The sequence below is a fragment of the Marmota flaviventris genome, chromosome 1 (genome assembly GCF_047511675.1).
Source record: "Marmota flaviventris isolate mMarFla1 chromosome 1, mMarFla1.hap1, whole genome shotgun sequence".
Classification (NCBI taxonomy): Eukaryota; Metazoa; Chordata; class Mammalia; order Rodentia; family Sciuridae; genus Marmota; species Marmota flaviventris.
Genome location: NC_092498.1, coordinates 115,926,135 through 115,953,917, shown reverse-complemented (window position 1 = coordinate 115,953,917; position 27,783 = coordinate 115,926,135). Strand labels below are relative to the sequence as shown.

General features: G+C 52.3%; 1 protein-coding gene across 5 annotated transcripts; it reads right to left on the bottom strand.

The window, feature by feature from the left end:
* Nucleotides 1-104: 104 nt before the first annotated feature.
* On the bottom strand, nucleotides 105-27,772 carry Hps4 (HPS4 biogenesis of lysosomal organelles complex 3 subunit 2). 5 transcript variants are annotated; one of them, XM_027955870.2, is made up of 15 exons: nucleotides 27,636-27,719; nucleotides 26,062-26,214; nucleotides 25,723-25,970; nucleotides 24,077-24,167; nucleotides 21,590-21,733; nucleotides 16,936-17,043; nucleotides 16,428-16,544; nucleotides 14,553-14,647; nucleotides 12,789-12,861; nucleotides 10,818-10,854; nucleotides 10,031-10,127; nucleotides 8,611-9,526; nucleotides 3,571-3,703; nucleotides 3,086-3,194; nucleotides 105-369 (listed from the first exon to the last, which is right to left on the bottom strand). In XM_027955870.2, the coding sequence occupies exons 3-15, from the start codon at nucleotides 25,761-25,763 to the stop codon at nucleotides 198-200; spliced, it is 2,133 nt and encodes a 710-aa protein (XP_027811671.2). In that variant the 5' UTR covers nucleotides 25,764-25,970; nucleotides 26,062-26,214; nucleotides 27,636-27,719; the 3' UTR covers nucleotides 105-197. The 5 variants fall into 5 exon arrangements, with proteins under 5 accessions (XP_027811671.2, XP_027811670.2, XP_027811669.2 ...); XM_027955869.2 differs by lacking the exon at nucleotides 27,636-27,719 and adding an exon at nucleotides 27,729-27,772 and having other exon boundaries at nucleotides 25,723-26,214; XM_027955868.2 differs by having other exon boundaries at nucleotides 25,723-26,214.
* Nucleotides 27,773-27,783: the final 11 nt, after the last annotated feature.

The window sequence follows — 27,783 nt, the reverse complement described above, 5'->3', positions numbered from 1 at the left end:
GCACCACATCTGCAGACCCAGAGGACCCCCATTTACCCACAGCCCAGGCTGGGAAGGGAGTGACACTCGGGACCCCTTCCCTGGAACGGGGCACTCCACGAGGAGCAGACGGCACAAGCCCCACTGAGGGCAGAGCTCTCCTTGCTGGTACTGTTCAAGGTCACTGCTCCTCGTGACCCTGTGGCTGCAGACACAGTTCAGAGCAAGTTCACCCCGTGCTTCAGCAGCTTCTGCCTGGCTCGGCCGGGGAGGCTGAAGGCGCTGTCCTCGGGGCTGGGGAAGCCGGAGCTCCGGGCCGCGGCTGCCAGAGGCTGGAAGTAGGTCTCCTGGGCGGGGGTGCAGCAGGCGAACACGGCCGTGGAGGCGTTCCTGGGGAAGGAGGGGAAGCAGCCCCGTGGCGCCCTGGGCCTCGCAGCCCACACAGGGCCCACCCAGTGGCTGGGGTGTCATCTGATGTGGCTTGGAACTCTGTTCACTTGAGTTACAAGCCTCAGTGCCAATGACCATCCTCCCTTCTCTCAACTCCTAGGGGGCTGGGACAGTCCACGGCAGCCGGGAAGGGCTGCACCCAGGGCCAGCAGGAGCAGCTACAGACTCAAGCAGAAGGGCGGCCTCCCTGCGGCCCTCGGCCGTTCCCAGAGCCTCTGCTCACTCCTCAAGTCAGCCTCGGGAGTGGCAGGACTGTCCCCCTGGACACCTGGCGCAGGGGCCCAGCTGCCCTCCTTTCCAGTGATGCAATGGCAGCATAGGAGGAAGGTGGGAGGACCTAGGGACGGCCAGATGGGCTGGGGGAGCATGGTTACAGGATAGGGGGATGCGACAGTGGCAGCAGGAAACCTGGGGACACAGAAGAGGAGGGACAGGGGCACAACACAGAGGAGGCCCCACTGGTGACCCCCTGGCTCCTGCTTCCTTCCATCTCCACCCAGTTCCCCGCTGGCCTGTCTCCCCAGATCCATCATGAAGGGGAGGCTCAGGGCTCATGGGCTCCCTCCTCTGGCTCCTCCCACGGTAACGCCAGGGGCCTGAGGGAGCGAGGGAGTCTTGGCCTCTGTGGAACAGCAGTGCGGGCGCCTCACAGCTGTGGGAGGCGCCGGGGCCTTGCAGGTACAACGGGGGCCTGATCACACACACCTGGCGCTGATCCCAGCCCCGCTGCTCCCTGGCTGTGTGCCCTGTGCTGAGACCACCTTTCTGAGTCCTCGCTCTCCTGTGCACCAAGGACAAGGCCTCCCCACACCAAGGGTGTTTTAAAGGTCACATTGTAGAAATACAGACGTGAATTTCTCAGCACACAGCAAGTGTTCAAGACAGGCGGCTGCTGCCCCCACCAGCAGGAAGACCACCTCCCAGCGTGTGACGTTACAGCGTCAAGGCCCTCTTGGCTCCAAGGCAGGTGGCATGTTGCAGCCCCCAGCAGCTGGTGGAGCAGATGCTGACATTTCACTCACTGCCACCTCCCACGGAACGTCACACGCCCCAGCATAAGCAGGTCCCAGCCACTGACTGCAGATGCAGATCACATCCAGGTGGCCCGTGGGGCAGCCCTGAGCTACAGCAGGAAGACGCACTAGGGTGGGAGGACAGAAACGCCAGTCCAGCGGCACCAGGCAGGGAAATACCTGGTGCTCAAGCGAGGTAGGAGATGGTTACGTCATCCCTGCCAAGAAACCTGTGCCTCGGTGGGCCCAGGGCCCATGGCCCCACCTGCCCACACTGCCCCCAGCTGAAACCTGAGGGGAACAACGTGCACTTCAGAATCATAAGTTCAAATCCCAGCCCTGCCACAGAACAAGAAGGTGACCCTGCGGTAAGTGGCTGATCTTATATGTGCTTTAACTTCCTCATCTGCAAAATGGGGAAAAAGCCAGCATGGTGGCACACGCTGGTTATCCCAGCGGCCTGGGAGGCTAAGGCAGGAGGATTACAAGTTCAAGGCCAGCCTCAGTAATTTAGTGAGACCTCAGCAATTTAGCAAAGCCTTGCCTCCAATTTAAAAAAATAAAAAATAAAGGGGGCTAGCGTGTAGCTCAGTGGTAGAGCCCCGCTGGGTCCAAGCCACAATACCACACACAGAAAAGACAATACAAAAATGACCCAAATCATTACAAGGACACTCCCACTGTGACCCTCTCACCTGCCTTGTTTCCTGCTTACAGTTTCCTAACAGAAGCGTGTAGAAAGAAAAAACAATTAGGTTGCCTCACACTGCAAATTACAATAATTGGCAGACTGTTTCTACCGGCAGGGATGTGCTCAAGAGGTGCGACCATGAGAAACAGCAACCAGGAAACAGTGCACTAGGAGGACACTATTTCCTAGAAGGATACTAATGCATTTAAAATAAAAATAAAAACTGCAGTAGCACACCAAACTCAGAAATGCGGTTATTTCTTGGGTGTGTGACGGCTGAGGGAGAAAGCACACATCACAGGTCTCTAAGAAGTTGACGTGCTTATTATTATTATTTTTGGTACCAGGGACTGAACCCAGGGGCACTGACCACTCAGCCACATCCCAGCCTTTTATATTTTTATTTAGAGACAGGGTCTCACTTAGTTGCTTAGAGCCTCCTTAAGTTGCTGAGGCTGGCTTTGAACTCAAGATCCTCCTGCCTCAGTCTCCCGAGATGCTGGGATTACAGGTGTGTGCCAAGTGGCCAACTATGAATGCTTTTATTGCTGGTTTTTTTAAATATTTATTTTAAAATTTTAGGTGGACACAATATCTTTATTTTACATTTATGTGGTGCTGAGAATAGAACCCAGTGCCTCATGCATGCTAGGCGATTGCTCTACCACTGAGCCTCAACCCAGCCCCTGTAGCCGGTTTTTTTTTTTTTTTTTTTTTTTTAATTAGGAAGAGAGCAACACTATTTCAATACCACTTGTGGCCAGCGAACAGCCAGCCTCCTCCCTAGGAACAGGCACAGAACCATGACAGGGAGGGACCCAGGAAAGCCCTATCATGTTGACTGCCTGGGAATGGAGGTGGCAGCGATGAAACAGGTAAAGGGAGCCCTTGGAGAGAGTAATCAGAATGGGCTTCTGGGGGTGAGGTGCTCCGGGGCATCGGGGAGGCTCACCTGGCGGTCATTTCGTACAGCGCGGGCAGCCGGGCAAAATCCGAGTGCATGAGGCTGATGGCCTGGAGGAAGCGGCGGTCCTGGGGGGTGGCCGCCTGTGGCAGGTTCGCTTGCAGAAGAAGACAGAGATGGTGAAGAGCAGACCCCTCCTCCCGTGGCCCTAAGTCCTGTGCGGGACCTGGAGTGGTGCCGGGCTCAGGGCCATGACGGGGGCGGGGACCAGGTGCAGGGGGCAGGCCTATGGGGCCCCAGGAGTAACACCGGCTCCTACACAGAGCTCCCAAAACTGTGGGGTAGACCTGAGACACCTGCCCACGTGTGAACGCCTCTCAAAATGGGAAACCACCAGCCCCCCTCCACTCCCCCCAAAAAAGGACAAGCAAGGGAAGGAGTGTTTGCCAGGTGAGCCTGGCACCTCACCCGCCACCGCAGGTCCCAGGGCTGCGCACCCTGGAGGGGCCCCGGGTCTCGCCAGCGGCCCTTACCAGAGAGCACGCTCTGGACGCGGTCGTAGTGCGTGAAGGTGTAGGTGCTGCGGGCGGGGCCCGCCTCCTCGGCCGGCAGCGTCTCCTCCAGGTGCACCTCCAGCCCGTTCAGGGACGCCAGGCTGCTGCGGTACTGCAGGGGGCGGGGAGAGGTCGGGGCTGTAGGGACCACGGGCTGCCGGCAGGGCCGTGGGTTTGCCCTGGACTTGGTTTAAAATTCATCCTGCCAGGAGCTCCCAGCGGCTGCCTGATTAGGCAAAAATGAACTGAGCGGCGCTTTAGCGGCTTTTAAGGAAGTACTTGCACCCTATGTTCTGATGTTTGAAAGGATCATATTGTAGAAAAATAGGAAAGGAAAAGTGAGTAAAAAGGAATTTAAAAAGAAAAAAACAGCAGAGAACAACTGCTCATGGGGGGGTGGGGCTCAGCGGTAGGGCGCTTGCCCAGCAGCCCAGCACGTGCGAGGCCCTGGGTTCCCTCATCAGCACCGCATAAAAATAAATGAAGGTATTGTGTCCAGCTAAACTTAACAAGTTAGCTGCTCATGATCTCACCAGTCCTCAACCGCCGCGGATGCCCCCCCCCCACCTCCCTCCGCGTGTCTCACATTGGCGACTCCCTGGGGTCCTTAACATAGACGGCCTGGGACCACTAGTGGGAGATTCTCACGTGGCCTTGTGGAGTCCCACAGTGGGCACAGGGAGCTAAGTACTTTGGTGCCTTCAGAATGTGCCACTCCCGGAAGGGCTGACAAGTGTGGCTTTCTGTGCTGGGTGATTCAGAGGAGGAAGGCCCACAGGAGGGGAGGCTCAGGCACCTGTGCTTTCAAAACTCCTGGTGGAGCAGCAGTGTGTAAAAACTGTTGAACACACTGGACTGCACTGCTCTATTTATACTTTTTTTTTGGGGGGAGGGGGTACCAGGGATTGAACTCAGGGGCCCTCAACCACTGAGCCACAACCCCAGCCCTATTTTGTCTTTTATTTAGAGACAAGGTCTCACTGAGTTGCTCAGTTCCTCACTATTGCTGAGGCTGGCTTTGAACTAGCAATCCTCCTGCCTCAGCCTCCTGAGCTGCTGGGATTATAGGTGTCACTGAGCCCTGTAAATTATTCTTTATATAACAATTATGGGATCAAACCATAAATAGTACTGGATGCTTTAATCCTAGTGCTGCAGCATGGGCTGCTCTCCTCACCCTAACTGCTGTGCAGGGTTCTTCAAGTCCCATTCAGGGCTGGACAGACATCAGTCATGTCCTGACAGACTCTGCTGAAATGGGCCTCCTGGGGCTGCTTCAGCCACAAGAAGGCCACTATTCCTGAGCATTGGGCAGTTCCCAGGCAAAGGACATCCTGGCTCCCTTTCCTCCCAGCCAGATGACCAGGGCAAGCCACAGAATTTTCTAGGCTCCATTTGTTGTTCATGTGCAGAATGAGAACACCACTTGACTGGTGCGTGGGCTGGAGAAACAGCCCAGACACAGTCCTCTGTGCACCCTAGAGCGCCTCTGGCAGGACAGTTTCATACAGTCCAGAAACTGAACATGCCCATCATCAAAGTAGCGGGACACAGTCAGATCTGGTGGTGCACACCTGCAACCCAGCAACACGGGAGGCCTGCGGCCAGCCTCTGCGACTCAGTGAAACGTCTTCCCAAAATTGAAAAATAAAAAGGGCTGGGGATGTAGCTTGGTGGTGGAGCACCCCAGGGTTCAACGCCAGTACTGAAAGAAATTAAGAAATGGGATCTTTCACGTGCACACACAACTCGCCAATGGACTATTTCAACAAAAAACCAGGGGCACGCAAAAAGTGCAGAGATGCAAATGCATCTCCTGGAGAGCGTGCTGCGGAGTTCAAGTGTTTGGTCGTGCACTGGGGTCAGATGAGTTTTTCTATTCCAATGACCTAGAATGCCATGTGGAGTCCACAGGTTTGATGTGCATGGTTCATCTCACACACTCATCTTTGCACCCAATGCCCAAGAGAGAGCCTGGCTCCCGGCAGGTGCTCGGCAGACACCTGCGAGGTGAACACATGGGCACGGCCAGTGCTGGGCACTCTCCACTTTTGTGCTCTGTTTAAATTGAGGTGCAGAGTTCAACAAAAGGATTTGTGCTCAGGAATGACAAGTACGGGCTCTGTGTTCAGATTTCTGGGATACCTAACAGCACTGTGTGCTAACGAGCCTGGCTCTGGAACAGGTGTGTGCATGGGAGTCTACGTGGGCACCTATGAGCGTCCACCAGGAGCTGAAGGCACAGCTCTGTTGGAAGTTTCTGGACCCTGGGAACCTGCCAACAGCCATCCCTCATAACTTGAGTTGGTGCCCAGAGGGAGGGACAACAGAAAAGAAAGCCATGTCAAAACCCACTTTCCCTACAGGCCTGGAGCTCTGCTTCCAGAATCTTCTAACTTGTACTCAAGATAAGACCACTTAACTGTGCACAGTTCTCGGTAGGATGTCTGTTGTGTCAGAGGCCACGGGGACAACTCTTCACAGGTAAGAGAGAGCTCTCATGCTCAACCATACTCCACAGACTGGGCTCTGGGCTTAGTTCAGCCCTGCCTGCTTCTGCACAGCCTGAGAGCCAAGGATGGGTTGTTTTCATTTGGTTGGGAAAAAGTCACCTGAATGACACTGTGCATGGAAACATATGAGGTCCCCATGTCCAGATGAATGAGTATTGTGGTGCTCGACCACACCCCCATTCACTTGTGGCCTGCAGCTCTCACACGATATGCAGGACTGACAGCTGCACAAAGCCGCTTTCCAGCTCTGGGTGTAACAAGTTCCCCAGCCCCTGATTCACAGAGCAGTCCTCAGGACAGCCCGGGAGACACAGAGCTGGCAATTCCTGGACGCTCACAATGTGCCCTGGGGAAGCAGCAGCCAGGCCGGAGTTCACCCAGAAGCACCAGTTTCCTGTTGTGGGGGAGGGGCGTGCTTGTCCACAGGGCAGTTCGTGAAACTCACCCGACCGCACGACCCACGCACACAGCTCACTGTCCTAATGGAGCGATGAATAATTTACCTCATCACTGCATTTGAAGGGCAATGAGATTACCCTGGGCTCTGAGCCGTGGCTCCGTGCTGCCCCCTAGTGGGAACCCACTGGGTTCCCTCTGAAGCCACCCCAACCCCTCCTGGCTGCTCCTTCTTCCCACCCCCTGCAAACCTAGAGAGCTCGAAATTGATTCACCAAGAGATAGGCTGGCAAAAGGACGCAAAGGCACCTTAGTGGCATGTGACATAATCAAGGCACACTTTCAAAGGGGGTGCGCTCGCTATTCCATCTGGCTGTATTGGACCATTCTGCAGGGTTCTGGCCTCCCAGACGGCAGCAGCAGGCTGCAGGGAAATCAGGTCAAGTATGTTCTCCGCAGGGCGGGGACCAAAAGGTACTGAAAGGTCTCTCCTGATTATAAGGGAGACCTTAGTTCTGATGAACAACCCCCTCTCCAACCATCAGGCTGGTCAAAGTCAGTCACCGCCCCCCCCCCCCCACTCCTTTAGAAAAGTCGAGCTTTTCTTCTTTCACAAAGCTTGTCCACTTCCTGGGGCCCAGCCAGCACCAAGCCTCCTCCAGATACCCGATCATGGAGGCTGTTGTCATAACAACGTGGATGGCCTCGATGACCCCCTTCCAACCTATCAAGACAAGGGCAGAGAGGTTGAGACAAGGAAGCAGCAGCTGGCAAGAACTCTGGAGCCGCCACTTGCAATGAGGCTTCTACCTCTGCCAGGCTCAGAGCTCTTACCCTGAGAAGGGAGCCATGACCTGGGGGAACCGTGCAGAGCTTAGTTGCAGTCAGAGGGAGAGCGTGCTCAGCACAGGCGAGTGCAGCACACACCTTCTCAGCAGTCTGGGCGGTCTTTTTCCTTGGGGTGGGGCTGGGAGCAGAGTAGAAAGAGATCTGCCCAGTCTACTACACCCACACACCAGGCCTCCAGAACAACGATCCCAAGGTCTGGTACTGTGGGCCAGGCCCTGAGCACCAGGGCACCTGGGGGGATGAGGCTGCAGCGCCAGTCCTCCTCGATGTCGCAGGAGGGGCAGGAGTCACTCAGAGTTGTGGGGAATGTGGACACAGGACGCACACGAGCCATGACTCTGGGGTCTGAGGAAAGGGGACAGATGAGCCAGGCAGCTCTAGAGGAGCAGGCTCTTGCTGGCAGCTCTGTGCAGCCTCCCTCCTCCCATCCTCCACCTCCAAGGTGACTTGCTCATTTGTGGAGGGTCACAAGCCCTGCATGCTAATAAGATGGGCCTGGGATAATATAGATTTAAGAATAAAAACAAGCCCCAGGACACCACTGTCCTGCAGCAATTTCAACCTGCTGTTCCTCCTGCTGCACTTTCCCTGCCAACCAAAGCACGGCTGTTACTATAGCAACTCAATCTCCAGCGTGGGCCCAGGCCCCGGAGAAGGTCAGCTCACATTGCATTGTGTGGATGATGCAGTGACTGCAGAGGAACCTTCCAGAGCCAGTTAGGACTTCAGATGCCCCAGGCCCTCTAGGAAGGCATAGTGGGTCACTGTGTGTAGTGGTGGGGCTGAGGTGAGAGTGCAGGGTTTCTAGGGGACTCCCGGGGTGCAACCCCTGCAGAGCAGATTCCACCTGCATGCAACCTGGAGCTGTGCAGCCAGGAAACCAGACCAGCACAGGGGTGGCACAGTGGCCCTGCACCACCCCTGCCTGTACCATCTCGCTGCCCCTGGGCTACTGATGAGGAAGCAGAGGCTCAGGGGGCAGCACCACCCTGGAGAGTGAGAGTTGGGACCCCAGCCACTGAGACCAGAGGAAGTGGAAGTGGGAGAGAAGCCACATCTGGGTACCCCTGCAGCTGCCCTGCACCGTGTGCTCATCCCCCACTGCCCCAGGAGACCCCAGACACAGCTCCGACCCTCGGCCCAGCTGCAGAGACACAGGCCCTGCGCGGGTTGAGCCCGCTAGGGGAGGAGCGGCCTACCCGTTATTTCTAGCAGGAAGGGAGAGGACAGAGGGCTGGGGAGGGGCTCTGGAGACACTCACCACCTCCTCAATGGCGGCACCATCTCCCAGCAGCGGCTCCTCAGCCAGCAGGGACAGCACCAGGCCCTTGACGCTGTGGGTGTACAGGTTCATCTGCACAAGTCCCGTGTGGGACCCTGCTGCGGCCAGCGAGCAGTCCGCTCTGTCTGCAGAGGGCCTGTCACCCTGAGGGTTGGCTGAGTTTGAACTGCCCTCCAATCCAGGGCCCTCAAGGCTCCTGTGGACCCCGTCGACACCCTGAGCCACACCCTGCTCCCCGCAAGACAGCTCAGTCTCTCTCTGCCCTGGATCTGGGCAAGGCGGTGACAAGGGTCTGCTGGTCCTTCTGGGGAGAAGATCTGCTCCAGGAACGAGGGTGTGGCCACTGGTGGCAGGAAGGTCCTCGCTCTGTTCTAGGACTCCGTTCTGGGTGAGTGTCTCAGGAGGGGCAGGAGAGAAGCGGCTGCTGACAGCTGAGTCCTCAGGCACTGTGGGCTGCAAACTGCTGGCACCATTCCCAGGTTCCTGGCTGCAGGGACCTCTGCCACCCAGGACACACACATGTGGGAAAGCAAGATGGCCTGAAGATGGTCCTTCTTCATGAGCTTCTGGAATATGGACTTCAGACAAGTCCAGCTCTCCCTCGGGAAAGCCTGGCTCCTGCAGCGAGCAGCTGAGGCCAAGACCCTGGCTCTGGACCAGGCTACGCAGTCCCGCAGACCCAAGGGGCTCCAGCTCCCGGCCAGGCACATGCCCATTCTCCTGCCTGCCACTTGGCCAGGCTCTCCCTGGGCTCGGAGGCGCTGGTGTGGTCACTGGCATACAGGACACAGATCCCGCGTGCCTGGTGGCATGTTCCTTTGGGGCAGACGTGCCCCGACTCTTTGTAGCGTGCTGGGCCGGAGTGTCCTGGAGTCGGGCTGAAGGCGTGGGAGAGCTATGGGAGAGGACAGTGGGTGTGAGAAGGCCAGCAGTGGAAAGGGGAGGGAAGCAGTGACCCCTGAGAGGCCCGGGAGGAGTGGAAGCTGGGCCCACAGAAACCAACCCCAGGAGTGAAGGAAGACAATGCCCAGGGTTGGTGCTCCATGCAGTGACGACAGGATCACCTACTGCACATGGCAGCCCCCCGCACAGAGAGTCTCCTGTGTGTCAGGCCCTCTACTGGGAGCTGTACACACACATTATGGGGTCCACTTGATGGATGAATAAGCTGGGGCTCAGGCAGGGAATGGACTTCCTCAAAGTCCCCTGCTGATAAGGAAGAGGTCTGGGACATGGGACTCACTGTCCTCTTAACCACACCACACCCCTGTGACCAGCACCTGCAGTTACAGATGGAGCCGAGCAGGTCAGAGTAGGAGCAGGAGGGCTGAGAAAGGGTGGGAAGTCCCAGGTTTGTCTCAGGGGCTGCAAGATGAACCCCTGTGAGCTCCTCACCTACCCAGGCACCCGCTCCGCTGGGAACTCTCGGAGGCTCACAGCTTCCTCTTCCGTCACGAAGACGGGTGTGATCAGAACATTCGGGGGGAACGCTGTTCCTGGAATTGCAAAGCATCGTGGGAAAGCTCTCCGCACGGCCAGGGGAAACAGAGGCAGGGACTGTCCTTGGGTTGCTGCATCCAACCTCCACCTGCCCCCCACCCCCAGGCTTAGACAGCAGCGTTGGAAATGCATCCCCAGCCAGACAAAAAGCCACAAAACTGTAGCTCAACTTCTGTGACCAGCAAGGAAAGAGCCTGTGCAGACAAGGCTACTGCCAGCTGTGGGCCAGGGAGACGGTCAGTGGAAGAAAGTCGAGTGGCCCTTACTGAGAAAAAGACACAAGCTAGGAAAAAACGCTTCCGACTGACACGGATCAGCCCTCAAGTAGCGCTCAAAATGAAACCAAGTCCTCTGGGGACACCTCTGTATCCTGCAAAAGGGTCTTTGGGCAGTCTCCGCCTTCCTTACCCTTTCCCCATCGCCAGCCCCTAGAACCTGAACATGCGGTGTCACAACACTGAGCTGGGGAGGGTCTGACGCAGGGAGCCGGAGGACGCGCCTGGACCTCCAGCTTGACAATCAGGACTCAGAAGGGCAACTACCTGTTCCCCAGGCTCTACCAGACCCATTTTCCTAATCTTCAGAGCAGAGGAAAAGAACATACGGCACTGGTGGCCTTTACGTGGCTTGTCCGGTGAAAGGCGGCGTACAAGAGTGCCTTTCCCAAATGCCACCACGCCACTTACCCGCTTCCTGTGGGGCGGCCCCTGCTGTGGACAGTCTCTGAAAACAAACAGGCACACAGGTCAGCTCGGGGCGCCGCGTGCTCCTCTTGACCTGACCATGAGGAACCTGTGCCATCTGCTCACAGGACCTGGCCAAGCCCAGGGAGCTTGTCCCAGCCACATACCAAGAGCCTGGCAGATGGAACAGAAGCTCCCCCAAGCTGCTGGCTCCTGCCACGGCTGGGTGGAGGCGGGGTCTGTGCCTCTCAGGCTGCCAGGCAGCGCCCACCAGCTTCAGGCCCAGCTCAGTCCTGTCTTTCCACAGGAAAAACAAGTGGGGGTCTGTGTTCCTTTACATCTTTGGGGACTTCACATTCTAGAGAGGAGCCACACGTGCCCCCACCACAACGAGAACTCACACCAAGTCCATCACAGCAGACACGGGGCAGGCCTGTGACCCTCGCCCTAGAAGACAGACACATCTCCTGCTTATTCTGGTCCAAGATCAAGGCCAGAAACTGAAAGGTTTTTTCTCAAACCTCAACCTAAAGGTGCCAAAAGGATCCACCAAAACAAGACGAAACCAAAACACAACACAGACTGCTCCTCTAGCCAAAATGACTCATGTGAAATGACGTGGCTGGCTTTCTCTGCTGGGAATCTTAAAGCCATGCTTTTGCTTGAGGTTACCAAGCCACACGGAAGTTCATTCTAGACAAAAATGCTTAAAAAAAAATAACATATAATCCCTCATCTTCAAGCAAATAATACTGTTAGCGTATTTAAGCATTCTTTTCTTTTAAGTCCTTGTGGGTTTTTTTATACTTTTGAGACATAAAATTTGATTTTTCCACTTTAAACACTAACACGCAGTTCTTCGGGCCATTTTCAATGGCTGCTAAAATCTCATCAAGTGTAAACTTGCATGGATAAGTTGACCGTCTCCCCACCTCAGACCAGTGCTGAGCATCCTGGACAGGGCAAGACAACCACTCTCCAGCTTCCTGAGCCACGTGGCTGTGCCCCAGCGGCTGGCGCTGCTGCAGGAGCTGACGGCAGTTCAATAAAGCTTTACTAGCAGGCATCTGGCCCCTGGTCCAGAGCAAGCCACATCCTGCAGACAGTCAAGCGGCACCTGATTTTTCACTTTCACAAATCCTACTGTGATTGTTTGGAATGGAAACCTGTTTACTAGTTAGTCTTTTCTTAGTGTGGATCTTGAGAAGCTGCGTGTCAGGAAAAGGGACTGGTTTCCATAAAGTCCCCATCATCAACTGCTTACCACAGGGACTCTGCTGACGGACACCCCAATAGGGGTGAGGAGCCTGGACGGAGCCCACTAACACTTTAAAAGTCTGATTTCACAGGGGTGATCCCAGCAACTCAGGAGGCTGAGGAAGGACAGCAAGCTCAAGGCCAGCCTAGGCAACTCAGTGAGACCCTGTCTCAAAAAAATAAACAAACAGGACTAGGGTGTGCCTCAGTGGCAAAGTACTCCTGGGCTCAATCCTTGGAATGGCAAAAAATTAAAAGGACCAGAAGAAAATCTGGCAGAGCTGGCGAAAGTTACCTCCTGCAGCTCGACTGTGGGCGACATCACTCTCAGGGACTTTGCCGGACTGTCCTTACTAGCAGCACAATTAAATGACCACCAAATGGAAGTGTTTTAGGAGTTGCTGTTTTCCTAGGTCCTCCTAAGGACACGTCCTTTACAGTGAGGTCCAGAAAACCCTGACATCTCTCTGACATGACAAGCCGTCCTGGGGGAAAGTCTCAAGAGTCCCACTTGGGGTGGAGAAAAAAGCCATCCCAGCCCAGCGTGCAGAAGGAGACTTCTGCCTCTCCAAGGACTCCTCTCTGGAGGGACCCACACTGACAGCCAAGGGGTCCTGGTGAGACACAGGGACACAAGTGCCCCGGCCCAGCTGGCATTCAAAGTCAGCCCCCAGCTCGGGACAGGCACTCTGGCCAGGAGGGCGGGCTTCAGCATACCTGGTCCCGAGGTACAGGCTGGTGAAGCAGGACCTTGGCCGTGAGCGAGGGCTGCAGCTGGGTGCTCACGATCCTAGGGGTGAGACAGGAACAGGAGCACCGTGAGAAGCAGCACACTGAGACCTGTGGGTTTAAAGGAGCCCATCCTTCCTTGCTGTGAAGGGCCCTGGGGACATGGCTGGCAGAGGTTCAATTAGTAAAGCCCTCACAGAGGCTACTCTGGGGGTCCTATCCATAGTTAGCATACCTGACCCCTGGACCAGGCTTGTAGGAGAACCTACGCAAAAGGACGTGAATTACCGGGAAATGAGAAATATGTTCAAAACACAAGTAAGTGACTCAACTATCCATGAAAATCAGAGACATTACATAGATTGTGGCACAGCCAGAACATCAAAACCACAGCCCTTACAGAGCAGGCGGACCACGGGGCCTGGCGGAGCAACCTCCACGCTACATCAAGCCCAGGGGCCCGCGAGCCCCCTTCTGTAGAGAGCAGAAAGACAAAATCAACGCCTGTGGGCTGGGGCCGTACTCAGGTAGAGCACTTGGCTAGCACCATGAGGCATGGGGTTCCATCCTCAGCACCACATTAAAAAAAACAAAAAGAAAATAAAGGTGTGTCCATCTACAATAGAAAAAAATTTTTAAAAATCAATGCATGTGTCTGTGTGTGGCCGTGGGAAATTCGCATACTGCTGACTGCGAGGGGCTGAGTGGAGGACTGAGACAGGGGCTTTGTGCTCTGCTGTTTCTGTGCTGGAGGATTTCTTTCTTTTTTTTTTTTTTAAACAATAAGAGCATCCATATATTCGGTCATATAATTTAAAAATAAATACGTAGAAAATGCAAAATATCATCTTTGATAGTGAGTTATCATGGGAGCTTGAAAGCCCCACAAACCATGGCACGGCCATCCTGCTGAGAACAGGGAAGGGGCCAGGGACAGCCAGCACTGGAACCACCTCCTCCTGCTACACGTGCGACTCACTGCACGGCCCACAGAGGGTCTCCATTTCCCGTGAGAGGAAACCGAGGCTAAGCAGCCTGCCCAAGGCCACCGCACTGGGGACAGAAGCAGGATCAGGTCACCGGCAAGCCCAGAGCCCGGCCTCCAGAGCTCATCTGGAAGTGTCCGAGCATTCCTGGCCTGCAGCCGCCTGGTTGGCAGGGAGCTCCAGGCCCTGGCCACTCTGCTGGGAGAGCAAAGCCTCTGGAAGGAGAGGCCCGGGAGAGTATAGAGAGCCTCAGGCACTTCGGCTCAGGAAGAAGCCCTCCAATTATGTGAGGGAGGTGAGGACACCCAGATGCCAATCAGGATGCAGACCTAGCCACGAGGCTGGAAGGAGCTAGGCTAAGGTGTGTATGGCTGCTCTGCACAGGCAAGCTGAATGCAGCAAAGCCACAGGGTCCTCTGGGCAGCAGGAGGAAGGCCACGGCAGACTTTCGGGACCCTTCTGCTCACAGGCTGGCTGGCCAACCCTGGGGACTTCGTGCTGGCACTAGACCCTGGCAAGGCCCCACTGAGAACCACGTGGATCCCTCTCACAGCCCCCTCCTTTCCTGGGCACAACACCTTCCAAGTCCCAGATGTGCCCCAGGAAGGGGACAGACACCAAGTCAAACCTCAGCTACCTGTTGTTTGCCAAACTAGCCCGTATAGACTGGCCAGAGACCGAGTTCCCTGCCCATGCCCGGCAGGCACTGTGTGGGCAGTTCTGCAGCAGAGGGTGTGGGTGGAGGAGGGGGCTCAGGATCACTCACAGTCCTTCATAGAGGATGCACCCAGCTAGTACGTGAGGCGAGCGCTGGCAGGTCTGTAGGATGAGAGCTGCCTTCAGCAGCAGCAGCGGCTCCACCTGCACAGACAAGACCACAGCCGCCAGTAAGCATGAGCACAACCAGCCCAGGAGACCAGGGAAGAGGCTGCACAGGACGAATGGGCAGGTCCTAACTCCAAGGCTGGAAAAAGGTGGTGTCGTGCCATGGCTCTGCTCTGTCTCTCCATACCCACAACTGCTGATGCCACAAAACACCACGTTCTTAGCATAAGGCAGCATTTCTGGGAGCTGGAAGATGCAGCAAATATGGCCTATGCCTGTTCCTAAAGGACAAAGTGGGTCACTCAGGAGACCCTGACTACCAATACTAAGACCAGGTGGCAGCAACAGAGGAGAGCATGCCCTCCAAATGCAGGTCACAGAGTCGGCAAAACCTACCTGTCTGCCCTGCACTCTGCAGCACAGTCCCAGGGAGGAGAGGCCCTACTGGCACTGAGCAGAGCCCATCACTCAATGCTGTCACATAAAACACAGGCACCGTGGCCTTCCTTAGGCCAACTCAGCTCAGCTACACTGCCTTTGAAAGAGCCAACTGTCAGCCATGTTCGATGGTACCTGCCTATCATCCCAGTGGCTCAGGAGGCTGAGGCAGGACGCTCAAAGCCAGTCTCCACAACGGCAAGATGCTAAGCAGCTCAGTGAGACCCTGTCTCTAAATAAAACACAAAATAGGGCTGGGGATGGGGCTCAGTAGTTGAGAGCCCCTGAGCTCAATCCCCGGTACCCCCTGCCAAAAAAAAAAACCCAAAAGAGTAAACTGCTCATAAGTTCCTAAAATGACAAGAACATCCCGCGAACCCCACAACCTCCTCCTATTAAACACCCCCTGCCTGCTTGGTGGCCAGCACCTGCAAGTGCCCATGAGCTGTCACAGCCCAGTGTGAATGGAGCCAAGTCCTGGAGCAGAACCCTGTGAAGGAGTTACGTCTATTTTTTCATGGCCTGAGACTGCAGTCCCCCAGGAAAAATCCTTCCCCAGGTCAAGCAGAGTCACAGCGCCACACCCTGCGCAGGACACACTTACTACAGCAGGGAGGCCAGGAAGGCTCCTGCAGGACACTCAGGGCTCAGAAGGCTCATTCCTAAGGGGGAGGTGTGGTCAGACCAGCCACATGAGCAGCCGGGCTGCAATGAGCTCCCAAGACTGGTGGATGGCAGAACCTCCCCGTCTCCCTCTCAGACACAGCAAGGTCACAGTCCTGGCCTTCGTGATGGTAACATGGAACCTGTGGATTGGCAAGGGACCTATGGGTTCCTGAGTTCAATACTTCTGAGACAACACCAACATGGTGCTCCTTTTGTGTGGGGGGGGGCAAGTGGGAACCAGGGATTGAACCTAGGGGTACTTGGCCACTGAGCCAAACTCCCAGACACCTTTATTTTTTATTTAGAGACAGGACCTCACTACGCTGCTCAGGCTGGCCTTGAACCTGCAAGATCCTCCTGCCTCAGCCTCCTCAGTCACTGGGATCACAGGCATGCACCACCACGACTGGCCTATATTCCCTCTACTGAGTATTTTCTTGGTGTCATTTGAGACCCAGCCTCACCGTACCATCAGAGCAGCTGTGAAGGTGGGATCACGACACCCCTTCATGGTGGCTCTGCAAGTGGCCTGGCCCAGCCCACTCCACGGCTAAGGAGCAGCAGCACAGGGGCCACATGTAAGGCTTCCCAGCCGCCCTGCCAGGGAGTGACCCATCCAGCCGCTTCTCTAGCATTCTCTAAGGAACACTTCTGGACGGTGTCCAGAGGCTCTGCTCTTGTGCATGCAGAGTGAGGAGGGTGAGGCAGGTACCTTGGTTCGGTCCAAGTTCCAGAGGGAATTGAATATCTTGTGCAGATCGCTAGTGTTGCTCAGAACGCGCTGGATGAAGGTGTTCCACTGCAAGCTTAGTTCTTCCTGAGAACGGCTCTGTCACAGAAACAGTCTGAGGTCACTGTCTGAGATTTGGAGGGACAGATTCTGGCAGCTACCATGAATGTTGCTCATAGCACAGAAAACCAGCCAGAGGGAGGGCCTGTTTTGAAGTCCCCCCCTCCTGGTATCCAGCCCCATTACAGATCCAGGGCACTTTCTGGGGAAGCGGGGGACCAGAGCCTGCTCTATCTAACCATCCCAGGGGAAGCAGAGGTGACAAGAACTCAGGAACATAGGCATCTGAGGGGGCTCAAGGGGCCCTTGACCTGGTCACTGGACACCGAGGGTCTATGTGAAGAGTATCGAGCCCCAGTGGGTAAGCGCTGTGTTCTGGGAACACTGTCTTGCTGAAGAGGCGTAGCATGACTAGACACCACAGTTGTACCTTATAAGCCAGGGAAACAGGCCCATTGTAAAAATGGAAGAATCCGATGAGCTGATCCAGAAACCGCTTGCAGCTGACATCAGGGAGCTCCACGGCACAGCCCAGCACCTGTGAAGAGGGAAGCCAGGCAGAAGGTGCTTCCGTTATCTTGTGGCCAAGCCAGAGGCCCAGCACCCAGGGCCCCCACGGCGACTGCTCTGGCTCCCTGCAGTCCACCTCCTGGAGCCCTGAGCCCACACCCTCCACAGCAGCCGACTGGTCACATGGAGAACAAGTACCTTTTGTCCCTCTCTCCATGCAGCTGGGCCTGAAGTGCCTCCTTCCCTCCTGTTCGTCCACCCAGGCTTCACCCACACCCCCAGGCCCACTCCACGTCCAGGCACTTCCCTGCTGCCGCTTCTGCTAAGACTTCTTTCCCAACCCATGTCCCGTGAGGGCTGCTGTATGGACACTGGCTGCTTCATCTGGATTTTATTACAGACACTGGACGGACTCAAATTGTCCCATGAATGGCCAGCCTGTCTCTCCGGCTGGATGAAGCGCTTCAAGGTGGCGGCTGACTGGGCCCTCAAGTTCTAGCCCTTCGAGCTGAGCACAGCGCTCAGTCCTACAAGACCAACGCCTGCCTTAGAGCCCTCTGGCCAACGTTAAAGAGCCTTAAACTGTTCGGTTTTTTGTTTTTTAATTTTTTATTTTTGTTGTAGTTGTAGATGGACAGCACACCTCTACTTATTTTTATGTTGTGCTCAGGATCAAACCCAGTGCCTCACACATGCTAGGCAAGCACTTTGCCACTGAGCTAGCCCCATTTGTATTCTTTGACCCAATAATTCCACCTCTAGGAATCAGTCCTGAGTGCAGCACCAGAAATTTAAACAAACAAGCCCCACCCAAAAACAAAGAAACAAAAATTCCCCCTGAAGGTACTGCAGCAGGGGACATTCTGTTCTCTGATGTGTTCAAAACCCGACAGGAGTCTGGCACACAGGAAGTGCCTGCTTCTCCCCTCTAACGGACTGTGGGTCAAAAGCAATTCCAATCAGAACCCAGAAGCTGCTCTTTCAAAACTAACCTGCTGATCCTACAATGGAAACCCAAATGATCTAAAACACCCAAAGCTGTTATTCTTGAAAAAGAATAAGGCTAGAGGATATTATCATCCTTGAAAGCTCCTCCACAGTCCTCTCTGGTTAACTCTAGCCCCTTCAACCCCAGCAGCCATTGTTCTGAGTTTTTTGCACCATAGAATAGTTCTGCCTGTTCTAGAGCATCCTGAGTGACACAGTACATTTAATATATTCTCTTCATGGCTCTGGGCTGCTGCTTATCATTTGTGAGATTTCTCAAAACTATTACGTTATCAGTATCTATTGCTTTTCATTATTAAACCATATCCCATGGTGTGAATATGCCACAGTCCGTCTATTCATTCTCTTTTTGCTGGATGAAAACATTGCTAGTCTGGGGCAATTAAGAATGAGGCTCCTAGGGGCTGGGGTTATAGCTCAGCAGCAGAGCACTTGCTTCACACTTGTGAGACACTAGGTTCAATCCTCAGCACCACATTAAAAAATAAGATAAGTAAAGATATTGTGTCCATCTTTAAAAGAAATCTTAAAAAAAAAAAAAAAAGAATGAGGCTCCTGGGACCCTCCATTAGGACCCTCCTGGGGACGCGCTTTCTTACTGCTGCTTGCAGGCAAGGTGTACATATCTGGTTTCAGGATTTATTACAAAGCTATAGAATCAAGAGAGCGCGGTACTTGCATAGACCCTTCACAGAGATCAGTGGAGGAGAACGCAGTGTCTGGAAGTAGACCCCTCTCAAATGCCCATCTGATCTACAACAAGGGATCCCAAAAAATTCAAGAGGAACAGGAGAGTTTTTCCAACAATGTTGCTTGAACAACTGGATATCCAGATGGAAACAAACAAACCTGACCCTGAGCACACCATAACAAATAATCCACCCTTGATTACAGACCTAAATTTCTTTATAAAGTTTTTTTATGTAAAGGATAAAAGTATATACAAGAAAAATCTAAAACCAGTCTATATTAAATCATCATAGCTATGGGTATGTTAGAAATGACTACTTCATACAAAAACAATTTAAAAATTTGATCTTTACACACAATCCATAAACATTTAGAAAATTTAATTTCATAAAAGATGCCATTTATGATAGCAATAAAAACATAAAATACCTATTCAGAAAACACTCAAAAGAGGAGGAAGATCTTTATAGACAAAATTATAACCTTTTTAGAAACACAGTTAAGAAGATACTAGTAAATCAGGGCTGGGGATGTGGCTCAAGCGGTAGCGCGCCCGCCTGTCAAGCTTGCGGCTGGGGTTCAATCCTCAGCACCACATACAAAGATGTTGTGTCCGCCGAAAACTAGAAAATAAATATAAAAAATTCTCTCTCTCTCTCTCTCTCTCTCTCTCTCTCTCTCTCTCTTTAAAAAAGAAGAAGAAGAAGAAGAAGAAACTAGTAAATCAATGTATTATGGTAATAAAAAAGGAAAAAAACACAATTTAGCAAAGAAGCCATTCTCCCCAATTTTATCTATAGGTGATGCAATTCTAAATTAAGACACCTGCACATTTGTTTTGTTTCAACTTGATGAACTGATGTAAAGTTTTGTATGAAGCAGCAAGAGACTGAGAAGAGCTTACATGCTGCTGAAGAGAAGGCGGGTTTGCCTGGTCTTACTGGGAACACCTCAAAATTCTGCAACACCACCAGAGGCTGGATAGAAACACAGACAGTGGAGAGGAACCCGGTGTTCAGAATCAGACCCAGTAAAGGCAGATGCTCTAGAGCTGCTGTAAGAATGTGTCAGTATCAAAAACATCTGCTCATCAAAGAAAACGAATAGGCAGAGGACTAGGTGCAGTGGTACCTGCCTGGAAGCCCAGCAGCTCAGGAGGCTGAGGCAGGAGGATCATGAGTTCGAGCCCAGCCTCAGCAACTTAGTGAGACCCTAAGCAACTTGGTGAAACACTATCCCAAAATAAAAAATAAAAAGGGCTGGGGATGTAGCTCAGTGGTAAAGTGCCCCTGGGTTCAATCCCCAGCACTCCCCACCCACCCCCCAAAAAGAAAGAAAGAAAGAAAAAGAAATAGGCAGACTACAAACTGGGAGAAAATATTTTTAAAATATATATCTGATAAAGAACTGTTTTTCAGGATATAGGAAGAACTAGGATTCAACTAAAAAAAAAAAAAAAATTTGGCCACTCGCTTTGAACAGACACTTCCCAAAGGAGGACATTCAAACGGCCTCAAGCACATGGAAGAACTTCGATGTCATTAGTCAGCAGAGAAACGCATATGAAAGCCACAATGAGATACCACTGCACATCCAGAGGAATGCCTAAAATTACTCGGAATGACATCACTGTCAGTGAGGACGTGGAGAATTGGAACTCTCCACATCCCTGTTGGCGAGAGTGTAAAATGGTACAACCACTTTGGAAAAAAATTTGGCAGTTTCTTATAAAATCCAACATACACCTTACCTACAGAAAGAAAATTCCAGGAGCCTCACTTTTGTTGAGGCTGGCTTTGAACTCATGATCCTCCTGCCTCAGCCTCCGGAGCTGCTGGGATCATAGGTGTGCGCCACTGCGCCCAGCAAGCTCTATTCTTAATTGCCCCAAACTAGCAATGTTTTCATCCAACAAAAAGAGAATGAATAGACAGACTGTGGCATATTCATACCATGGAATACAGTTTAATAATAAAAAGTAATGCGGCTGGGGTTGTTGCTCAGTGGTAGAGGGCTTGCCTAGAATGTGTGAGGCACTGGGTTCGATTCTCAGGAGTGAATATAAATAAACAAATAAAATAAAGGTCCAGAAACATCTTAAAAAAAAAAAAAAGCAGTGGATACTGATATAAGACTTGAGAAACCTCACAAATGATAAGCAGAAAACCAGAAGCACTAAAGAGTACTATACAAGATGTACTCTGTCACTCATGATGTTCTAGAACAGACAAAACTAGTCTATGGTGAAAAAAATATTCCTGGGGTTCCTTGAAGCCTCACATGTGCACATTAGTGTCTCAGGCCTTAGGGTCACTGAGTGTGGACAGCGTGAAGAGCACGGGGAGAAAAGGGAGGCAAAAACTCAATTTGCAACACAGAGCGACTAACATGGCCACCAGTGGCCCCAGTCATCATATTTTAACTAGATTTTTATTTTTGTTTTTTGTATTTAGCAACCCTTGAGGAGGTAAAATTGAATCTCGTTTAATCTATTAGAGCTAACAATTCTTTTCCACATTGTTTTATTGGTGCATTATAGGGGCCCAAGTTTCAGGAAAAGAAAGATCAGCCATGTGCTGGGTGTGGTATGTTAGAAATGTGTGGAGGGGCTAGGGCAGGCTCAGTGGCAGAACGTGTGCTTAGCATGCACGGGGCCTGGGATGAGCTCAATCCCAGCACCTAACAAAAAGGAAAGAAATGTGTCGGAGAACACCGAACTACCTTGGTACCTGCAGAGTGCCACAGGAAACGTGGATGACAACTGGACCCAGCACATGGGGGCTGGGGGAGAGGGTCTAGGTTCAGCGCCACAGCAGCCTGCCTGTCTCAACTTGACCATCCTAATACCTCAGGGGGCTCTGCCTGCTTAGACTTACCCAGAGGTAATCTCCGTCCACCTTCACAGCAAACTTGAGCTTCCGAAGACGGATGAGGGTAGGAGGAGAGTCAGAAATGTCAGAGACGCAGCGGACCACTCCGGCAATCTGCCCGCACAGCAGCTCCTGCTGGTCGAGCAGGGTCTATGAGAGAGGAGCAGATTCTAGACACCAGGCTGACATTCTTTTTTTTTTTTTTAAGGTACCGGGGATTGAACTCAGGGGCACTTGACCACAGGACTTGACCACGTCCCCAGGCCTATTTTGAATTTTATTAGAGGTAGGGTCTCCCTGAGTTGCTTGGTGCCTCGCTAAATTGCTGAGGCCGGCTTTGAACTCATGATCCTCCTGCCTCTGTCTCCTGAGCTGCTAGGATTACAGGCGTGTGCCACCGCGCCCGGCATGGCTGACAGTCTTCAACTCCTGGTTCATTCCTTAGAGCCAACTGAGCACTGCAGGCCAAATCCCATCCACCATCTGTTTTCATATGATCCTTGGGCCATGAATGGCTTTTATATTTTTTAAGGGTTGTAAAAATAACAACAGCCAGGCATGGTGGCACATGGAGGCTGAGGCAGGAAGATCGTGAGTTCAAAGCCAGCTTCAGCAACTTAGCGAGGCCCTAAGCAACTGAGCAAGAACCTGTCTCCAAATAAAACATAAAAAAGGTGGGGAATGTGGCTCAGTGGTTCAGTTCCCCTGGGTTCAATAAATAAAAAATAACTACAAAGAATATGGTACAAAGCCCTTGGGTGGCATAAATAAAAAATAACTACAAAGAACATGGGACAAAGCTCTTGGGTAGCATCCAAAGCCTTAAACATTTACCATTAGGACCCTAACAAAATTTGCCACAGCCCCTAGCCAGGTGTGCTGGTAATCCCAGCAACTAGGAAGGCTGAGGCAGGAGGATCACAGGTTAAGACCAGCCTGGGCAACTTAGTGAGAACCTACCTTAAAATAAAAGTTATAGAAGGGCTGAGGATGTTGCTCAGTGGTAAGGTGCCCATGGGTTCAATTCCCAGTACCATAAAAAACCACCCACAAAGTTTGCTAACTCCTGCCAGGGTGGCCGACTGTTAGAGAATCCCTTAGTAAATATGAGAGGACAGTACAGAACTGTATTTGTGCTCCTAAGATCATAGGCACCCACTTGGGTGGAAGCATAAACCTCTCATTCCTACTCAAATCCCCTGCTGGAGGGGCCTGAGCAGCCTGAACTAATCCCGGTCACCCGAGTCATCGGGCAATCACATGAGCAAATACACAGAATCTCCTAATCAGTCTCAGCCTTAACTGGACCGCAGGGCAGCCAGATGTTCTGTGAAGCCACAGAGAACGTTCCCATCAGCTATGAAGAATTCCCACCCACAGAACTGAACATGAACCTAACCAACACTCTCAAGTTGACCACTAATTTAAAGGAAGCATGGTGGATAGGAGATATGAAATGACACCACCAGGCGGACGGCATCAGCCAAATCTAGAGTGCAAGCCACCCCGACAGTCTACGCACAGGGACTTGGTTTCTTCAATAACTCAATGGCATGGGGAATAAAGGATGAGTGGGGGCTGGGGATGTGGCTCAAGTGGTAGCGCACTCGCCTGGAATGCGTGTGGCCCGGGTTCAATCCTCAGCACCACATACAAACAAAGACGTTGTGTCCGCCGAAAACTAAAAAATAAATATTAAAAAAAAAAATTCTCTCTCTCTCTTTAAAAAAAGAAAGGATGAGTGGGTGACTGTAAAGTGTCACAAAAGGGACCTAAAGGGTAAAACAACCAAAGAGAATTTGGGGTCGTTGTTTGAACACTGATTATGAGAGAGGGGAGACTGAAAGACAGAGAGAGACAGACAGGAAGGACCAACAGACTAAATATCCTCTAAGATGATACAGAGAAATGTGAATATAGTCAGCATATTAGATGTATTAAGCAATTACTGTTATCAATTATTGTAACTTTTGTTAGGTGTGATAATGTTTAAAATAACAAAATTGAGTAAAGATGTCACTTGGTACTGGTAAAAGGACACAATGTCTAGAATTTGTTTCAAACTGCTTCTGAAAATAATGATAATAATGGCGGGGGAAGGTAGGCCATATAAGATGGGTGAAGTGTTGATAATTACTGGTGCTGGTGACGACACATGATGGTTCGTGATACTCTACTTTTCTGTACAATATTTTGTGTGTTTTTTTTTTTTTTTTTTTAGTGAGGTGATCAATAAATTGGGGTCAGAGAAAAGCAGACAAAAAGATCAGGATGGTAACAGAGGGCTGGAGAAGAGGAAGTACGGGTTGCCTAGGAATTTCAAGACCAGAACAAGGAACAGTATATCAAGAATAAGACAGAAAAACAAAAGAATAAGACAGAAGAAATGTCAGTGTCCTGGATTAGCTAAAGACAGCGAAGTTCTACAGTTATGAAAAGTCACCATTGAAGGCAGGGGAGCCCCTCTGAACAGCAGGATGAGGTGTGGCTTACCTGAGGAGGGTAAAAATAACAAATGCCAGCTCGGGTGGGATCTCCTTCCTCCTTCACCTTGGAGCCATCATAGAGAAAAAAATAATTCCACCTGGCGAGAGAAGAGAGTGGGGCCATGTCTCCCTCCACGTGGTGGCAACGGCAGCTGAGGACAGGGCCTCCTATCTCCCAGCCCAAGCAGCCTTGTCACTCAGTGTCTGAGCCTTCTGGTGGCCCCAAGAAGAACAAACCCAGTCGCTCCGAATAGATAAAACCAGTCCTTAAGTGCAGAAGAGGCAAACTAAAAATACACCTCTCTCCAGCCGTCAGACCATCTGCCCACAAGAACGCGAGTGGCAGGAGGAAAGACGGCGCCCACGACAACAGCCTGTCTGCAATGCTGAGCCTCAACTGTGAGCCACGTGGCCTGGCACCCGCCTAAGGCTCTGGTAACAAGTTAGGGGCATCTTAGTTGCCCTCCTCACAACTGCTGAGTGCGATGACCCCGGACAGCCCTTCCACCAGGAATGCACGCCCGCATCTACGCAGGGCCCACGGTGTGCTCTGCGCCTGCTCAACAGATATGCAAGGCCAACGCTGGGCACTGTGGAAGGGAAAGGGGCTTCGCGAGTTCAGAGGAACACTGAACCCTCTCTGCCCCTCCAAACGTGACAGGGCTCCAGGGGCTCGCTTAGTCAGCTTCCTCCTAAACCTTCTGATTTCCTGACCCAAAGGAACCTCTTTCTTCAAGTTTCCCTGACCCTCCTCTTTCCTAAAGTCCCTTACAGCCTACTCTGCAGGATAATAATTATTACATAATTCTCATTATCTGATTCCCTCTTTAAGACCACAAAGCCAACTCCCCAGAAGCTGGATCGTGCTTTTACTTCTAAATCTCAAAAAGGACATTTTCCAGGCTGTAGCATACAAGAGACATGTGACCACCTGGCCATCCATACTCTTCTCACAGGGGCCTGTGCCCTCTCGGGCCTCCCAGCTCATCACTTCGGATTCCAGCATGATGCACCTTCTTGAGTTCCAGGGCTAGATGGGAAACCAGCTGCAGGGCAAGCCCAGACCAAGAAGGCTCAGTGCTTCAGGGCCACCCAGGGACCGCCAAGCCCTGGCCCTGTCCTCCCCCTGTCCCACATTCCAAGCCTGGGCGCCACTCTCAACTGCTGCTCCCTCTTTCTTCCGTGTGTATGATCAGTCACTAAGTCCTGCTGAATCTAGTTAAACCCTTTCTCCTCTGTATTAATGTCTGGTGAACCGAATTATGAGAAAGTATTAAGTCATATGAGGCTGAGTGGGAACTGAGCTTCAGGAAGAAACCCTTCCTGAGCTAGAAGAGCCACCAGCTAGACTGGGCAAACCTCTTCTCGTGATGAAATTCTCCACTGCAACTATTCCTCAGCCAGGTCATTCTCAAAGTGGACTACACAGTTTTTTCCACGGTCTACTAAGATGTTGGACTCACTCAAACACTGCAAGAGGCTTGCGAGGTTAAAACGCTAGCTCTAGAGAGAAGAGGCCTGCAAGCTCCATGTGGCTACTCAAAGGAAAATGACCTTGTAATTTTTTTTCTTAAAAAATCAACACGATCTGGCTGGGGATTTTCAATTCACCCAGATCTATCTAGAAGCCTGGCGAAAGGTCTTGGTACTCACCAAGGGGCTGACTTTGTCTCTGGGGAGGTAGAGGTGGCCATTTACTTCTCAGTCAGCCTCATCCTCTTTATTTGGATTTCTTTTTCCAGTATCACTTCTTGCTCCCCAGCTGTGTCCCCATTGCAGAGAAGCTGGGTGTGGTAGGGTTAGGTGTTTTCTATATTGATTGCCACTTCTTAGTTTTTATTCGGATGAAAGTGCTTCTTCCTTTCCGTGTAGCCTCTTAAGTTTCATGAATATCTCTACACCTTTTGGAATTCAGAATATAATAAAGTAAGAGAAGTCAAATCCACCAGTCTGGTTCCATGAGCATCAGCATGGCTATCTACATAACAGCACCTTCAAGCTCGACTCCAGGAAAACTCCACTGGGCAGATATGTGCTGGACGGAGGCAGTGTTCCGATGAGATTTCGAATGTGGCTAGTTCAAAATCATCCTGATAGTTCTTTCAAATGCTCTGAAGCATCCAGTCCAAAGTCAGTGCCTTGGCTCTGAAATAAACATAAGGAATAGATTATTTCAGAAACCCACAAGCAAGCATGTGACCCAGGCAGGGTTAAATAAGTGGTATATTTCAAAAGAGCTTTCTACAACGGTGAAAATTATGCTCAAAATTAAAAGGGAGGGCGTTAGCAGAGACTTCAAAGTAAGTGCCTTAATTTCTCCAATAGTTATGGTAAACACACAACAAGCCTCACAGAAGAAAAATTAATTGATTAGTATAAAAAAGCACAAGGTGTTGAGAACAGCTGTCCCAATAATGTGGCTGCTGTAGTAATAATGGAAACTAAATTAAGGAACTGTCATTTTGACAGCCCAAAGTAATCTGAACATGCACACTCTCAGAGCTGAGCAATTTTGCAAAATGCAAAAAGAGAACTTTCCCTTAAGTAGGTTTCAAACTCCCACAAGAGAAAGACAACTCAGTGGGACTTCAGAGTCAGAAGGGATCCTGGCCTCATTTACTCTAATCCTGGTCCCTGACTCTCCACCCAAAGCTCCCTCCACAGCCTCTGGCTTAGCCCTCCAGAGACAGGAGGTTCATAATATTCAAGTCATCCTTCCATCAAACCCAAAATCTGCTCCCAATAAATTCCACTCACTGGTCTGGACACTCTCCAAGAAAACCCAAAACACGGTTTAATCCTTTCATGTGACAACCCCTTGGTCACTTCAGAACTGTATTCTTTTTATTGCTTTCTCTAAGCTTAATGTCCTCAGTAACATGGTCTCAAATACTTGCCACCATTCTGTCATGTGCAAGAACCCAACAATGGTTTGCAAGTTTCTCTGGTAGAGAGGTCTGTAGAGAGGACTGCGGTGCATCTCAGGTGGTCTGTGCAATCTGATCTTTTCTCAGCGAGACTTTTGGGGGCGCCCCCCCCCCCACTGGCCACACTCCCTAGGTTCTACAGCGCCTGCGTGGGCACCTGTGGGGGCAGCACCTCATTTCCCAGAACCAAGAGCAGCCTGAAACTCCATCCCTCCCGTTCCCACAGGACTGGGCCCACGCTACCGAGGGCCACTATCCTATCACCGAAAGGTCTAAAAAAAACCTGTGATGGTTCTGGGCAGGGACAGGTGTCAGGGTGTGACCAGAAAAGACTGGCAGCCTAGGAAGTGGCAGGAGCGTCATTCCTCACGCTGCCAGAAGTGGACGGGAACGGCCCGGGACGGTGGTACTGTAGGAAGTGACCTCGGTGGGCTACAGGAGGACTGGCAAGGGGGCGCTAATGGCTGCGAAGGGCCAGGCGGCCGGAGGGCACGAGCCCCGGGGGCTCAGGAAGCGATCGGCAACCGCGCGAGGCTCCCCGACGTGCCCGGCTCCCGCGCTGGGGTCTGGGAAACGGCGGGCAAAGGCGCGGGGGTCGAGCGGGTCCCGCCCGCGGAGTCCCCACGCCCGTCCACCCACCGGGACGGCCAGCCTGCCAGGGGCTCCGGGTTCAGGACTCGGAACCGGAACGTGGCGGCGGCCGGGCGCCCGCGAGTCCCGCCCGGTACCTACGCGCGCCGCGGAAAGGCCCAGGTCACGCGCCGCCCCGCCTCCCGCCTCCCGCCTC

What these genes read in the sequence shown, in the direction of transcription:
- Hps4 (XM_027955869.2), bottom strand. Translation starts at nt 25,763, where the DNA reads ATGGCCACCTCTACCTCCCCAGAGACAAAGTCAGCCCCTTG. An exon ending in TGGACGGAGATTACCTCTGG is followed by an intron (nt 17,044 to 21,589) that starts GTAAGTCTAAGC and finishes CCCTCTTCACAG; the next exon opens with GTGCTGGGCTGTGCCGTGGA. An exon ending in CTGTTTCCCTGGCTTATAAG is followed by an intron (nt 16,545 to 16,935) that starts GTACAACTGTGG and finishes TTTCTGTGACAG; the next exon opens with AGCCGTTCTCAGGAAGAACT.